This window comes from Oncorhynchus clarkii, chromosome 6 (genome assembly GCF_045791955.1).
Source record: "Oncorhynchus clarkii lewisi isolate Uvic-CL-2024 chromosome 6, UVic_Ocla_1.0, whole genome shotgun sequence".
Lineage (NCBI taxonomy): Eukaryota > Metazoa > Chordata > Actinopteri > Salmoniformes > Salmonidae > Oncorhynchus > Oncorhynchus clarkii.
The window spans coordinates 12,012,477-12,029,369 of record NC_092152.1 but is presented as its reverse complement, the minus strand read 5'-3'; the positions used below and the strand labels follow the sequence as shown (position 1 = coordinate 12,029,369).

The 16,893-nt window shown below is 44.5% G+C and overlaps 1 protein-coding gene across 3 annotated transcripts in view; it reads left to right on the top strand.

The window, feature by feature from the left end:
* Nucleotides 1-16,893, top strand: part of LOC139410620 (semaphorin-6A-like) — a 93,078-nt gene that overhangs the window by 31,327 nt on the left and 44,858 nt on the right. For all 3 annotated transcript variants that reach the window (XM_071155936.1, XM_071155935.1, XM_071155934.1), the window contains exons 2-3: nucleotides 7,978-8,121; nucleotides 10,185-10,302. In XM_071155936.1, coding sequence (XP_071012037.1) covers nucleotides 8,022-8,121; nucleotides 10,185-10,302 — 218 coding nt within the window. In that variant the 5' untranslated portion in view covers nucleotides 7,978-8,021. The remainder of the gene's footprint in view (nucleotides 1-7,977; nucleotides 8,122-10,184; nucleotides 10,303-16,893) is intronic.

The following is a 16,893-nucleotide window of genomic DNA, read 5'->3' as shown; positions in this document are numbered from 1 at the left end:
GTTCACAGCCCATTGTATTGTTTTTGGACGTACGTTTGAGTGTGATGGGAAAAACTCACAGAAGTGCTCAGGTTTAGCCACAGGCACACAGCAGTAACTGTTAGCAGCAAATAGTTTACCAGCAAATCGTCATTATACAATGTGACAATTCAGAGCCCTATCGCATTTACACACTATGTGCTATCCTGTCACGGTGGCATCTTGTTTTTCCTCAGGTAATTTGACATTTAGCTTTTGTGACATTTTGCCATTGTGTTGCGGCTCAGTAGGGGGCTATATTTTCACCCTGCCCTTCTGACTGGTGCATTCGTTCAGATCCTACGGTTAAACAAAATATCAGAGAGGGCTGATGATCCTGGTTGTGCCAACACACTCACTGTCCAGTGCCGTAAAAAGACGGATTGGAAATAAATGGGTAAACCAGGACGGTTACAAGAATGGAATGCAGAAGAAGACAGAGCTCCATCAGAGGAGGGTAGAGTTGATAATACTGGCTCAAAAGGGACAAGGCATCTAAAGCCAAGCCTGCCTTATCTGTAATAATTTCCCCTTCTGCCAGCCGTCTCAGCCTGCTCCAGATTGATTAAGTTGCATGGTCTGTATCATCTTGCATGATTGGCAGCACTGGGAAAGGTTCTGATATTTAAATGTGTAACCTCATTCTTTTTGGGGTCAAACTGTTAAGCACCAGTCGGGGGCCTTCATAAATGGTTTTCCAGACAGAACGAAGCAGCAGCTTGCACCACAGACTGCTTTCTTCCGCTCAACATGGGGAGATGAAGAGAGCAGGAGACACAAGAGTAGTGGGTTATACAGTGGGGCATAAAAGTATTTAGTCAGCCACCAATTGTGCAAGTTCTCCCACTTAAAAAGATGAGAGGCCTGTAATTTTCATCATATGTACACTTCAACTATGACAGACAAAATGAGAAAAATAAATCCAGAAAATCACATTGTAGGATTTTTAATGAATTTATTTGCAAATGATGGTGGAAAATAAATATTTGGTCAAAAACAAAAGTTTATCTCAATACTTTGTTATATACCCTTTGTTGGCAATGACAGAGGTCAAACGTTTTCTGTAAGTCTTCACAAGGTTTTCACACACTGTTGCTGGTATTTTGGCCCATTCCTCCATGCAGATATCCTCTGGAGCAGTGATGTTTTGGGGCTGTTGCTGGGCAACACGGACTTTCAACTCCCTCCAAAGATTTTCTATGGGGTTGAGATCTGGAGATTTGCTAGGCCTCTCCAGGACCTTGAAATGCTTCTTACGAAGCCACTCCTTCGTTGCCCGGGCGGTGTGTTTGGGATCATTGTCATGCTGAAAGACCCAGCCACGGTTCATCTTCAATGCCCTTGTTGATGGAAGGAGGTTTTCACTCAAAATCTCACGATATATGGCCCCATTCATTCTTTCCTTTACACGGATCAGTCGTCCTGGTCCCTTTGCAGAAAAACAGCCCCAAAGCATGATGTTTCCACCCCCATGCTTCACAGTAGGTATGGTGTTCTTTGGATGCAACTCAGCATTCTTTGTCCCCCAAACACGACGAGTTGAGTTTTTACCAAAAAGGTATATTTTGATTTCATCTGACCATATGACATTCTCCCAATCTTCTTCTGGATCATCCAAATGCTCTCTAGCAAACTTCAGACAGGCCTGGACATGTACTGGCTTAAGCAGGGGGACACGTCTGGCACTGCAGGATTTGAGTCCCTGGCGGCGTAGTGTGTTACTGATGGTAGGCTTTGTTACTTTGGTCCCAGCTCTCTGCAGGTCCTTCACTAGGTCCCCCCGTGTGGTACTGGGATTTTTGCTCACCGTTCTTGTGATAATTTTGACCCCACGGGGTGAGATCTTGCGTGGAGCCCCAGATCGAGGGAGATTATCAGTCGTCTTGTATGTCTTCCATTTCCTAATAATTGCTCCCACAGTTGATTTCTTCAAACCAAGCTGCTTACCTATTGCAGATTCAGTCTTCCCAGCCTGGTGCAGGTCTACAATTTTGTTTCTGGTGTCCTTTGACAGCTCTTTGGTCTTGGCCATAGTGGAGTTTGGAGTGTGACTGTTTGAGGTTGTGGACAGGTGTCTTTTATACTGATAACAAGTTCAAACAGGTGCCATTAATACTGGTAACAAGTGGAGGACAGAGGAGCCTCTTAAAGAAGAAGTTACAGGTCTGTGAGAGCCAGAAATCTTGCTTGTTTGTAGGTGACCAAATACTTATTTTCCACCATAATTTGCAAATAAATTCATTAAAAATCCTACAATGTGATTTTCTGGATTTTTTTTCTCATTTTGTCTGTCATAGTTGAAGTGTACCTATGATGAAAATTACAGGCATATCTCACCTTTTTAAGTGGGAGAACTTGCACAATTGGTGGCTGACTAAATACTTTTTTGCCCCACTGTATGGCACATGGAATTTAATGATGTTTGCTGTGCTGCTGTGGGGGGCAGTGCTGAAGCTCCCTGGACTCTAGCGGTCCCTGTGTTGTCAGTGGTCGTCTTTACTTTGGTGATGCTCCTGTGGAAGACGCCCAGCCTGCTTTGTTCAGTTCAAGACATCCACACCAGGATGTGTTGAAAGGCCTCATTGGTACAACTGTCAGGAAAATTACATTTTGTTTCAGTTTGCACACAGTAGGCTGTCTCTAAATTCTCCTCATCTGTAAATATTCAGATAAGTGCTATTGGACATGAAAGAGAGCCTACAAAGTGTTTACTCAGCAAAGGATCGCATAATTGTTGTTTTTGATCATCTTCAGAGTTAATTTACCCTCTGTGGGCAACAGTAAGCAGCTGTCGAGGCGAACCACGCTCTGCTACTTACTCAGGTTTGTTTCACCAGTTTTTCCTTTCATCTGTGGCGCTTCATTCCTGTGGTGTTTGTCTACAAGTGCTGTGCTATATATGGGCTGCTTAATTAGCCATATATACTGTAAGCCAAACATCTGTACAGATTTCCTATCTTTTCATTCAAAATCTCAGTTCTGATTAGACCGCGCGTACACGAACCCATAGAGATGGATAGAGTGAACACTTGCCACTAGATGGAAGTGCAAACCCTCTATGGGCTTTGCTATCACAGAAGCGATCAATGGCAAAGATCAGAAGTACGCCCTCTATACATTTTTATGGACAGCAGCTGTCATGACATTTCTCCAAACAGCCTTTCTCCTCTTGATCAAGAACTAAATGAGGAAACAAGTCGAGATTGGATCATGGAAACATGCACCCAGCAGAGATTCAGAAAATAACGCTTGCCTTCCTTGACAAAGTAACTAAATAACCACCACATTACTAGTTACTCATAAAAAGTAATCCGATTACTTAATGCGTTTCTCCTGGTCTGATCTTCGTCAGAAACAGGCCTCTCCTTCTCCTATCAGGCTCCGTGGGTTCAACAAAACATCTAATTTATTCTTCACTGATCTATCTGTGTGCTTTGATATGTGAAAACAAGTGATGTGGCAGCCATCCTGTGAAGTTTTCTTGCATGGGAAATCAGAACACGGACCTATTATTTCAAATCAATGGGTTCTCACCCGGAGTGGAGTGGAGCTGTTCAGTCCAAAAGTCTGTCTGTCTGTCTGTCTGTCTGTCTGTCTGTCTGTCTGCCTGTCTGTGTATGTGTGTCTGTCTGTGTCTGTCTGTCTGTCTGTCTGTCTGTCTGTCTGTCTGTCTGTCTGTGTCTCTCTCTCTCTCTCTCTCGTTCTACTTACTGCTGGGTGTTGTTAGTGTGGTTTGTTCCTGTGTTCACACCCCTGTGAAAGGGGTCCATGTCTGATCCTGCCAGGCTGATGCCAGAGTTATTCCCACACTGCAGGGGCTGCAGAGGCTGGTGTAAATCAACTAACTGTCAGTCAGTCAGTCAGTCACCGCTGAGCTGTTTATCTGTTGGACTCTCACGGGAGCTTCAAATACCCCCATAAAGACTACTGCACATATGGACCTATTTCATTAAATCCCAGCCCATTACACCATTTAATGGGTAGAGTAGGGTATGCTGATGGGTAGAGTAGGGTATGCTGATGGGTAGAGTAGGCTATGCTGATGGGTAGCGTAGTGTATGCTGATGGCTAGCGTAGGGTATGCTGATGGCTAGCGTAGGGTATGCTGATGGGTAGAGTAGGGTATGCTGATGGGTAGAGTAGGGTATGCTGATGGGTAGAGTAGGGTATGCTGATGGCTAGCGTAGGGTATGCTGATGGGTAGAGTAGGGTATGCTGATGGGTAGCGTAGTGTATGCTGATGGCTAGCGTAGGGTATGCTGATGGGTAGAGTAGGGTATGCTGATGGCTACGTAGGGTATGCTGATGGGTAGAGTAGGGTATGCTAATGGCTAGAGTAGGGTATGCTGATGGGTAGAGTAGGGTAGATGGGTAGAGTAGGGGTATGGCTAGAGTAGGTATGCTAGAGCGTAGGGTATGCTGATGGGTAGAGTAGGGTATGCTGATGGGTAGCGTAGGGTATGCTGATGGGTAGCGTAGGGTATGCTGATGGCTAGCGTAGGGTATGCTGATGGGTAGAGTGGGTTTGCTGATGGGTAGAGTAGGGTATGCTGATGGCTAGCGTAGGGTATGCTGATGGCTAGCGTAGGGTATGCTGATGGGTAGAGTAGGGTGTGCTGATGGGTAGCGTAGGGTATGCTGATGGATAGAGTATGGTATGCTGATGGGTAGAGTAGGGTATGCTGATGGGTAGAGTAGGGTATGCTGATGGATAGAGTAGGGTATGCTGATGGCTAGAGTAGGGTATGCTGATGGCTAGGGTAGGGTTTGCTGATGGCTAGCGTAGGGTTTGCTGATGGCTAGCGTAGGGTATGCTGATGGCTAGAGTAGGGTATGCTGTTGGCTAGAGTAGGGTATGCTGATGGGTAGAGTAGGGTATGCTGATGGCTAGCGTAGGGTATGCTGATGATGACTGGGTAGACTAATGTCTAATGATAGACACATCAAACCCCAGGACTCTGATCAAGATGAACATCGACACAGGAGTTGTGTTGTATTTTCATGGCATTCCTTCTGAACTAGTCCACTGGGCTTCACCTTGTGAATGAAATATGTCTTATAGTGTGTGGTGGCCACATGCCCCTAGATTACAGAATTAAATATGTACATTACTGTGTGTGGTGGCCACATGCCCCTAGATTACAGAATTAAATATGTACATTACTGTGTGTGGTGGCCACATGCCCCTAGATTACAGAATTAAATATGTACATTACTGTGTGTGGTGGCCACATGCCCCTAGATTACAGAATGAAATATGTTTTACAGTGTGTGGTGGCCACATGCCCTCAGATTACAGAATGAAATATGTTTTATAGGGTGTGGTGGCCACATGCCCTCAGATTACAGAATTAAATATGTTTTATAGTGTGTGGTGGCCACATGCCCCTAGATTACAGAATTAAATATGTCTTACTGTGTGTGGTGGCCACATGCCCCTAGATTACAGAATTAAATATGTACATTACTGTGTGTGGTGGCCACATGCCCCTAGATTACAGAATTAAATATGTACATTACTGTGTGTGGTGGCCACATGCCCCTAGATTACAGAATGAAATATGTTTTACAGTGTGTGGTGGCCACATGCCCTCAGATTACAGAATGAAATATGTTTTATAGGGTGTGGTGGCCACATGCCCTCAGATTACAGAATTAAATATGTTTTATAGTGTGTGGTGGCCACATGCCCCTAGATTACAGAATTAAATATGTCTTATAGTGTGTGGTGGCCACATGCCCCTAGATTACAGAATTAAATATGTCTTACTGTGTGTGGTGGCCACATGCCCCTAGATTACAGAATTAAATATGTTTTATAGTGTGTGGTGGCCACATGCCCCTAGATTACAGAATGAATTATGTCTTATTGTGTGTGGTGGCCACATGCCCTAGATTACAGAATGAAATATGTTTTATTGTGTGTGGTGGCCACATGCCCTAGATTACAGAATGAAATATGTCTTATTGTGTGTGGTGGCCACATGCCCTAGATTACATGTTGATGCAACAGCAAAGATAATATTGTTAGTCTGGTAATGTGTTTATGAATAAAGTTAATGGAGTTTAGGACTGTGGGAGCTGCAGTTATTCCCACTGGGCAAAAACTGGTTGAATCAACGTTGTATTCTCTCCATTTCAACCCAAAAATAAAAGGTGATAACATTGAATCAATGTAGAAAACTGATTCAATTTGCAAAAAGTCATCAGCGTAAAGGAATTAATTTTTTTCACCCAACTTTTAACCTAAATCCAATGACATGGTGACATTTTCTGTTGATTTTGCGTTGATTTGGAATTGATGCAGAGATTGTGAATTGAGTTCCTCTGTAATGTTGCATGAGTTTTGAAAACTGGAGGTTAACTATTACACATACATTTGTCTGCAGTTAGAAGGTACAATAATGCTGCATTGTGGCCTGTAGTGTCTAAATTAGAAATTATAAAGCTATATTTTGGAACATCATTATCGATTCTGCTCCCATGGATAATTTTGTGATACAGTATTGAGTTAGCAATTCTTGTGTTACTTTTCTGTGTTTGTTGCCTGTCTCCCTAGCTCCATCTGTCATTTACAATAGACAGTCCCACATGAACACTGGTATGTCTCCGCCCCAATCTGCTCATCAATCCATCAATTACTGCACGACTTCCTGGTCAAGGTTCATGAAACAAAACAGCCCTCATAGTGGTGTATGTTCAGAATCTTATTTTGTCTTGGAAAATGAAAATGCACGGGGCTAACAGAGATTCACAGGGCCTATACCCAGGTCTCCTGTCTGTTATTGTGCCAGTATGTGTATAAAACAGGTGACGTGAAATTACCCCCGCGAGGAGGAAACTCAACGACCAAGGTCGTTCCCCAGGTTTTATTTATATTCTCCTCACTGTTAAAGTGAATCTCCCAGTGAATAGTGTTTTCATTCTCTTTCTGAATGAGATTCACGGGAGAATGGAGAGAGACCCCCTTCTATCTCCCGCTCTCGCATTCCACCCTCTCTCTCTCTCTCTCTCTCTCTCTCTCTCTCTCTCTCTCTCTCTCTCTCTCTCTCTCTCTCTCTCTCTCTCTCTCTCTCTCTCTCATACCATAGAAATTTAATTCACCCCCCCCCCCATTGGGCACACATTGGTTGAATCAAATCAAACTGTATTTGTCACATGCACCAAATACAAGTGTAGACCTCACCATGAAATGCTTACTTACAACGCCCTTAAACAACAATGCAGAGTAAAAAAAAATGTAAACATCAAAAGAGCGACAGTAAAATAACAATAACGAGGCTATGTACATCAATGTTGTTTCCACGTCATTTCAATGAAATGACTCTGTACCAACATGGAATAGATGTTGAATTGACGCCTGTGCCCAGTGGTTACCGTTTGGCCCAGGATAAAAGGTCTGTGAATTAAATGCTTATACTTGATTAGATTATGGCTGCAATAATTGTCTGGATGATTTATAGAAGTAATTTGTTTCCACAACGCACAAGAAGGAGAATAGAAACATCAGCATGGTCACGGGCTGCCGTAAATCCAGTCAGCAATCAGGCGCCAACTCTTAGATGTTGATTATCATGTAGTGAGAAAAGTGCTGGCCTATTAACTCTGCCCAGACACCAGGATCATATCATGGAAGCTCTCCTATTAATTCAACTTATTGGCCAGGGTGCAGTCCAGTAGAACTCCCACTCCTGATGCTGCTCGGTTAATCACAACATGCCTACTTCAACAAGACCTAGCCTGCCATCGATCTATGACTCATATTACCTCGCTAACCCAATTCATTTGTTTTGCTTGCAATACAGCTATTGAGTCATCACAATATATATATATATATAATATATATACATATACATACATATCTGACAGATTGCATCGGCTATGAAAAACAGAAACAGCTAATTCAGATGGACTTTATTTTTTTAACAGATTTTTTTCTTCTTGGTCTTCTCTTCACAGGCTAAAGTAAATAAGTCATCGAGGAAGGAACCAGCAGAGCTACAATGAGGTCTGAGGCCTTGTTGCTGTATTTCACGCTACTGCAGATTGCCGGGGCTGGCTTCCCAGAAGACTCGGAGCCAATCAGTATTTCACATGGCAACTGTGAGTACACCAAGCCATTTCCTACTCCCCCAACACCCTGTTTTCCAACCACCGCCTCCCACTACCTTCTCCTCGTCTCTCCCCTCTCCCCTCTCCCCTCTGAGTGCTTTTGGAAGGTAGAATGTAATTTGGTGCCCAGGGAAACATAAAAAATGGAGGAGTTAAAGCTGCATTTGAAATGGAGCCCACCCTACATCAAAGGGTAATCCTGTATTTTCCTGTTGGGGCTTTAATGCAGTGTGTGATAGTATAAATACCACGTGAGGCTGTGTGATAGTATAAATACCACGTGAGGCTGTGTGATAGTATAAATACCACGTGAGGCTGTGTGATAGTATAAATACCACGTGAGGCTGTGTGATAGTATAAATACCACGTGAGGCTGTGTGATAGTATAAATACCACGTGAGGCTGTGTGATAGTATAAATACCACGTGAGGCTGTGTGATAAATACCACGTGAGGCTGTGTGATAGTATAAATACCACGTGAGGCTGTGTGATAGTATAAATACCACGTGAGGCTGTGTGATAGTATAAATACCACGTGAGGCTGTGTGATAGTATAAATACCACGTGAGGCTGTGTGATAGTATAAATACCACGTGAGGCTGTGTGATAGTATAAATACCACGTGAGGCTGTGTGATAGTATAAATACCACGTGAGGCTGTGTGATAGTATAAATACCACGTGAGGCTGTGTGATAGTATAAATACCACGTGAGGCTGTGTGATAGTATAAATACCACGTGAGGCTGTGTGATAGTATAAATACCACGTGAGGCTGTGTGATAGTATAAATACCACGTGAGGCTGTGTGATAGTATAAATACCACGTGAGGCTGTGTGATAGTATAAATACCACGTGAGGCTGTGTGATAGTATAAATACCACGTGAGGCTGTGTGATAGTATAAATACCACGTGAGGCTGTGTGATAGTATAAATACCACGTGAGGCTGTGTGATAGTATAAATACCACGTGAGGCTGTGTGATAGTATAAATACCACGTGAGGCTGTGTGATAGTATAAATACCACGTGAGGCTGTGTGATAGTATAAATACCACGTGAGGCTGTGTGATAGTATAAATACCACGTGAGGCTGTGTGATAGTATAAATACCACGTGAGGCTGTGTGATAGTATAAATACCACGTGAGGCTGTGTGATAGTATAAATACCACGTGAGGCTGTGTGATAGTATAAATACCACGTGAGGCTGTGTGATAGTATAAATACCACGTGAGGCTGTGTGATAGTATAAATACCACGTGAGGCTGTGTGATAGTATAAATACCACGTGAGGCTGTGTGATAGTATAAATACCACGTGAGGCTGTGTGATAGTATAAATACCACGTGAGGCTGTGTGATAGTATAAATACCACGTGAGGCTGTGTGTGTATAAATACCACGTGAGGCTGTGTGTATAAATACCACGTGAGGCTGTGTGATAGTATAAATACCACGTGAGGCTGTGTGATAGTATAAATACCACGTGAGGCTGTGTGATAGTAGAAATACCACGTGAGGCTGTGTGATAGTATAAATACCACGTGAGGCTGTGTGATAGTAGAAATACCACGTGAGGCTGTGTGATAGTAGAAATACCACGTGAGGCTGTGTGATAGTATAAATACCACGTGAGGCTGTGTGATAGTATAAATACCACGTGAGGCTGTGTGATAGTAGAAATACCACGTGAGGCTGTGTGATAGTAGAAATACCACGTGAGGCTGTGTGATAGTAGAAATACCACGTGAGGCTGTGTGATAGTATAAATACCACGTGAGGCTGTGTGATAGTATAAATACCACGTGAGGCTGTGTGATAGTATAAATACCACGTGAGGCTGTGTGATAGTATAAATACCACGTGAGGCTCATTGTTCTTTCTCTCTGTATTGGTAGGCCCTATATTCCTCCCAGCCATTCAGTTTTGGAGCATCCTCCAGCAACCTCAGAGAGACCTTTCTCTCTGTCAGGCTTTAACAAAAAAACACATTGCCTTGCTAGAGGGGGGATTGCTTCCTATATTTATTGTTTTTGTTCCTCCCTCTCCACAGATACAAGGCAGTATCCGGCTTTTGTTGGACACAAACCTGGAAGAAACAATACACAACGGCACAAACTGGACATCCAGCTGGTCATGATTATGAACCGAACGTTGTATATCGCTGCCAGGTCAGTTCCCGCCCCTTTTCTCTCAAGTCACTAGCTCTCATATTTGTTCCAGTTTTGGACAGTCCACAGAGTCATGTCAGATGATACCCCACAGATCCCTGTCAGATGATACCCCACAGAGTCATGTCAGATGATACCCCACAGATCCCTGTCAGATGATACCCCACAGAGTCATGTCAGATGATACCCCACAGAGTCATGTCAGATGATACCCCACAGAGTCATGTCAGATGATACCCAACAGAGTCATGTCAGATGATACCCCAGAGAGTCATGTCAGATGATACCCCACAGAGTCATGTCAGATGATACCCCACAGAGTCATGTCAGATGATACCCCACAGAGTCATGTCAGATGATACCCAACAGAGTCATGTCAGATGATACCCCAGAGAGTCATGTCAGATGATACCCCACAGAGTCATGTCAGATGATACCCCACAGAGTCATGTCAGATGATACCCCACAGAGTCATGTCAGATGATACCCCAGAGTCATGTCAGATGATACCCCACAGAGTCATGTCAGATGATACCCCAGAGAGTCATGTCAGATGATACCCCAGAGAGTCATGTCAGATGATACCCCACAGAGTCATGTCAGATGATACCCAACAGAGTCATGTCAGATGATACCCCAGAGAGTCATGTCAGATGATACCCCAGAGAGTCATGTCAGATGATACCCCACAGAGTAATGTCAGATGATACCCCAGAGTCATGTCAGATGATACCACAGAGTCATGTCAGATGATACCCCACAGAGTCATGTCAGATGATACCCCAGAGTCATGTCAGATGATACCCCAGAGAGTCATGTCAGATGATACCCCAGAGTCATGTCAGATGATACCCCACAGAGTAATGTCAGATAATACCCCAGAGTCATGTCAGATGATACCCAACAGAGTCATGTCAGATGATACCCCAGAGTCATGTCAGATGATACCCCATAGAGTCATGTCAGATGATACCCCATAGAGTCATGTCAGATGATACCCAATAGAGTCATGTTAGATGATACCCCACAGAGTCATGTCAGATGATACCCCACAGAGTCATGTCAGATGATACCCCAGAGAGTCATGTCAGATACCCCAGAGTCATGTCAGATGATACCCCAGAGAGTCATGTCAGATGATACCCAACAGATCCCTGTCAGATGATACCCCACAGAGTCCTGTTAGATACTTATAACTTATTGTATATCTCACGTTTCAGTTTAAAGTTCATATACACAAACACACACAAATAATAAAAACAAGGACAGCATCAACATTTACAATAGACACTAGAGACAGTAAAACTACCAATAGTGAAAGATTAAACCAAACCAGGTAATCAATCAGTTCAGTTCAATTAAAATCAATTCAGAAAATAAGTATGTTTAACCATTTATTAAATAATGAATCATGTACGTCTTTGGCGATATAGGCTCTTCTCCTTCAGGGTAGCTCACTGCCCAAGCAAAGCATCAATATCGATATATAAAATGACCTACAAGCAGTGAGCCCATCAGTAACACAGAACCTAACAGGTGGGGTGGTGGGAGCAATAGAAGAAACACAGACTAGCGGCAGCAGCAAGCGACAGCAGCAAGCGGCAGCAGGATATGTGAGCAGAACGGTCAGTTTAAATGGACCATCAAATAATGTAGGCTTGATTGTTGCTAGCATCTAATTGATGCAATTTCACCTGATGCAGGCACTCGGGTTCCCTTTCTGAACTGGCTTTGCTTTATCTAGATTCAAATCCTCTGAATACATTTATAAATCAAATACAATCAATAAATTATAACCAATTTAAAAAAACATATTAAGAGACTTAAAGACATTGGATGTGTCTGAATATCCATATTAGTGTATTAAATAATATGCGGAAAAAATGTAGTTTTATAGTATGTGAAATTTCGAAAATAGTACTCGGAATGCATCATCGAATGTTCTATTGTTGACGCCCACCGTTCGTTCATTTTGGTACAGCGCATCAATTTATCTGATTATCAGCCGTTGTCAAACACATTAGTTGGAAAAGAGAGTGAATTCTACTAGATCAAACGACCGTAATGAGTATGGGGTTTAAGCATGTAGAAGGCTAGTATGGGCATTCGGACACAGACGATGACTTGGGCAGACTAATAGCTCGGGGCAGACACTGGATAAACTAGATGCTTGGTTCTGGACTGGAACTGAGGTTCTGTGATGGAAACGGGGGAGTCTGCATCAATAGTTTTCTCAATGGGGAAGCATATTGATTTCATTTCATTTTGTATCATCGTTTTTTTTTAAACTTACCTAGCTTGCTTGAACAAATTGACTATAGAGGTTACAAATTTAACAAAGCCACAGCATGGGGAATTCAGATCAAATTGCTCTGTATCTGTGTCGGCTTCTGTATTGGCCTAATTACATAGTAAGTTGATTGGATGCTGTTGAAAGCAACAATGAGTCATTTTGTTTTTTGAGAGCGCTACTAAATAAGTGGCCATTGAAGCCTGGTTCCTAAGGAGCAGGCCTGTTGAACACATCTGTGGTCATTAAGGAGGTGTTGGGAGCTTTGGAGTCCCAGCCTTTGGTCTGACTGCTACCTGCTCCTGGTCGGGCCTGGGGGAAATGGGAAAGTGAGGGATTTATTAGTGGGGTGTGGTGTAAAGACAACACAGTGTGTTTCACTCCAGCATATTTAAAGCAGACGCGAATGCCAACGGACAGATGGTGAGGAGGGAATGTGACGCAGGAATTGTTGGAATTGCTGTCGTTGTGAAGAGTAGATTGATTTTAACTGGGAGAAATGTTTGAAACGATGGAATGCTGCCACCAAAGCCAAGCGGATACCGAGATTTCTGAATACAAATAGATATATATATATACATACAACTAGATGACTAACAGTATAACGCAAATAGTTAGATGTTCTTTCAAAGTCAAATCATAATCAAATCAAAAACACATGTTATTTGACACATGCACCGAATACTGGTGTCGACTTTACCGTGAAAGGCTTGCATGCGGCCCTTCCCAACGACAGTTGAATAATAGTGTAACGACCCTGGGTTTATAAGCCGCACGAGCTTGCTTTTGCGGCACAGTCAATAGGTTCGAGACCTGCTCCCTGCTGTTTCATTACAATAATAAAATAGCAACATAAGAGGAATAGAATAAACAAGAATGGGGCTATATACAGGTCAATGTGCAGAGGTACCAGGTATTTGAGGTAGATATGTACATGAAGGCAGGGTAAAGTCATCAGGATAGGTAATAATACGAGTAAAAACAGTCCATTGGCAAACAGCTCAATACACACAATATAATTAAATATTGGGCTGAATATTGTCCATTCAGACCTCCTTAGAGGCTCTTAAAGTCAAAACCCAATGAAATGTGTTTTGTCAGTCTGTTGTCAGTGTTGTGGGGCCAGTGTTGTGGGGCCAGTGTTGATGGCCCAATGTTTTGGGGCCAGTTGTAGGTAGGGTCATGATTCCATGGCTGATGACCAATCATCTCCAAGTGTGCTGCCTGCAGATGGTCAGTGGAAATTGTTTCCAAAATCAAACGCCATTTTGTGAATGGTATAAATCCTTTTGGCTCCTGTTTTACACTGGCAGTAACACCACACAATCTTTTAGCAGCAGGACAAACAAACATATTCACTGACAAAATTGTAAATAAGTGGCTTAATAAAAATGTTAAAATGTCATCTTTGGCAATGGTGGCGCTCCAGCAGATGTCGTAAATGCCGTTATTTGTGGGAGTAAAACAGTTACCTTGATTAAGTCATTCTCTTCTGTTATTTGCGGCTTCTAACATGTTAATTTTTTCCACAAAAATGTAATATTTAATTTTAATTATGCACTCAGTTCATGTCTGTTGTGGATTGTTTTAATATGCTGTACATTTTTATTTTTATTAAGGACATTATTCATATGCCAGGATATTACACTTTCATCTCCTAAGAGTCAGTGATTTTCTTTGACTAGCTGTTGAGCAATTCTTAATCTCACATGAAAAAAATACTACAGGTTTACTATAGAACAGTGGTGTATAAATACTTCCAAGTACTACTTAATCTGTATAAGGTACTTTTTACTCCATACATATTCCCTGACACCGAAAAGTACTCATTACATGTTGAATGCTTAGCAGGAAAGGAAAATGGTCCGATTCATGCACTTACCAAGAGAATATCCGTGGCAGACTCACTAAATGCAAATGCTTCATTTGTAAATTGTGTTGACGTGTGTGTCACGGTTGTGTGGAGAGACGGACCAGGGCGCAGTGTGATTAAAGTTCCACATATTTATTTAAGCAAAACTTCCAAACAAAAAGAAACAAACAACGAACCGTAACATCAGAGGTGCTACATGCACTAACTCAAAACAATATCCCACAAAGCAGGTGGAGACAGGGAACCCTTCAGTATGATCCCCAATTAGAGACAACAAATCTCAGCTGCCTCTAATTGGGAACCATACCAAGAGCACCAACATAGAAATAATAAACCTAGAACACCCACTAGTCACGCGTGACAGTACCCCCCCCCCCCCCCCAAAAAAAGGTGCGGACTCCGGCCGCAAAATCTGAAACCAACTGAGGAGGGTAGGGGGTGATTAGTGTCGATGGCGGCTCCGGTGCAAGTCATAGCCCCCACCCAGATCCCGGATCCGGCCATGGAGCTGGGTTGGACGCCGTGCCTGGACTGGGCACCGGCGCAGAGGAAGGCTCCGGCCTTGGAGCGAGACTGGACGCCATGCCTGGACTGGGCACCGGTGCAGATGAGAAGGCTCCTGCCATGGAGCGGGACTGGACGCCGTGCATGGACTGGGAATCGGCGCAGAGGAAGGCTCCTGCCATGGAGCTGGACTGGGCACTGTGCCTGGACTGGGCACCGGTGCAGATGAGAAGGCTCCTGCCATGGAGCGGGACTGGACGGCGTCGCAGGAGGTTCCGGGCTGTGGACCGTCGCAGTAGGTTCCGGACTGTGGACCGTCGCAGGAGGTTCTGGACTGAGGACCGTCGCAGGAGGTCCCGGACTGTGGACCGTTGCAGGAGGTTCCGGACTGGGAACCGTCACCGGAAGCTCTGGACTGGGAAGGCGCACTGGATGCCTAGTGCGTGGAGCCTACACAAGTGGCACCGGACTGGTGACACGCACCTCAGGGCGAGTGCGGCGGGCAGGCACAGGACGTACCAGACTGGGGAGACGCACTGGAAGCCTGATGCGTGGAGCCGGCACAGGTGGCACCGGACTGGTGACACGCGCCTCATGGCGAGTGCGGGGAGCAGGCACAGGACGTACCGGACTGGGGACACGTACTTCAGGGCGAGTGCAAGGAGGAGACACAGGACGCACCGGACTGGGGAGGAACTCTGGAGGCCAGAAGGGTGGAGCCGGCCCAAATTGCACCAGACTGCTAACCGGATCCTCTGGTCGGATTTTGAGCAGAACACAACATCTCTCTGGCACTCTCCGCTGCTCGACCTCTAGCTCCGCCGACCACCCCTCGTGCTCCCCCCACAAACATTATTGGGGTTGTCCTTGGGCTTTCTGTGGGCACAAACCCTGGCGTTGTCGCTGTTCTCCATTTTTTCCTTCCGTCTACCGCCAAGGAAGGGTTTCTCAAGTCCAAAACTTCCTCACCTGGCGTTCACGCTGCTCGGTCCTTTGTTGGTGGGATATTATTTTTTTTTTTTTTTGAATTTTTTACCCCTTTTTCTCCCCAATTTCGTAGTATCCAATTGTTGTAGTAGCTACTATCTTGTCTCATCGCTACAACTCCCGTACGGGCTCGGGAGAGACGAAGGTTGAAAGTCATGCGTCCTCCGATACACAACCAACCAAGCCGCTGCTTCTTTAACACAGCGCACATCCAACCCGGAAGCCAGCCGCACCAATGCGCCGGAGGAAACACCGTGCACCTGGCCACCTTGGCTAGCGTACACTGCGCCCAGCCCGCCACAGGAGTCGCTGGTGCGCGATGAGACAAGGACACCCCTACCGACCAAGCCCTCCCTAACCCGGGCGACGCTAGGCCAATTGTGCGTCGCCCCACGGACCTCCCGGTCGCGGCCGGTTACAACAGAGCCTGGGCGCGAACCCAGGACTCTGATGGCACAGCTGGCGCTGCAGTACAACGCCCTTAACCACTGCGCCACCCGGGAGGCCGCGTTGGTGGGATATTCTGTCACGGTTGTGTGGAGAGACGGACCAAGGCGCAGCGTGATTAAAGTTCCACATATTTATTTAAGCGAAACTTCCAAACAAAAAGAAACAAACAACGAACCGTAACATCAGAGGTGCTACATGCACTAACTCAAAACAATATCCCACAAAGCAGGTGGAGACAGGGAACCCTTCAGTATGATCCCCAATTAGAGACAACGAACCTCAGCTGCCTCTAATTGGGAACCATACCAAGAGCACCAACATATAAATAATAAACCTAGAACACCCCCTAGTCGCGCCATGACCTACTATACCATAGAGAACCAAGGGCTCTCTATAGTCAGGGCGTGACAGTGTGCCCCTGGCTATCTGTAAATGTAAAAATAAATTGGGCTTAATTTTTCCTAATAAGACCATTTTGAAATGATTT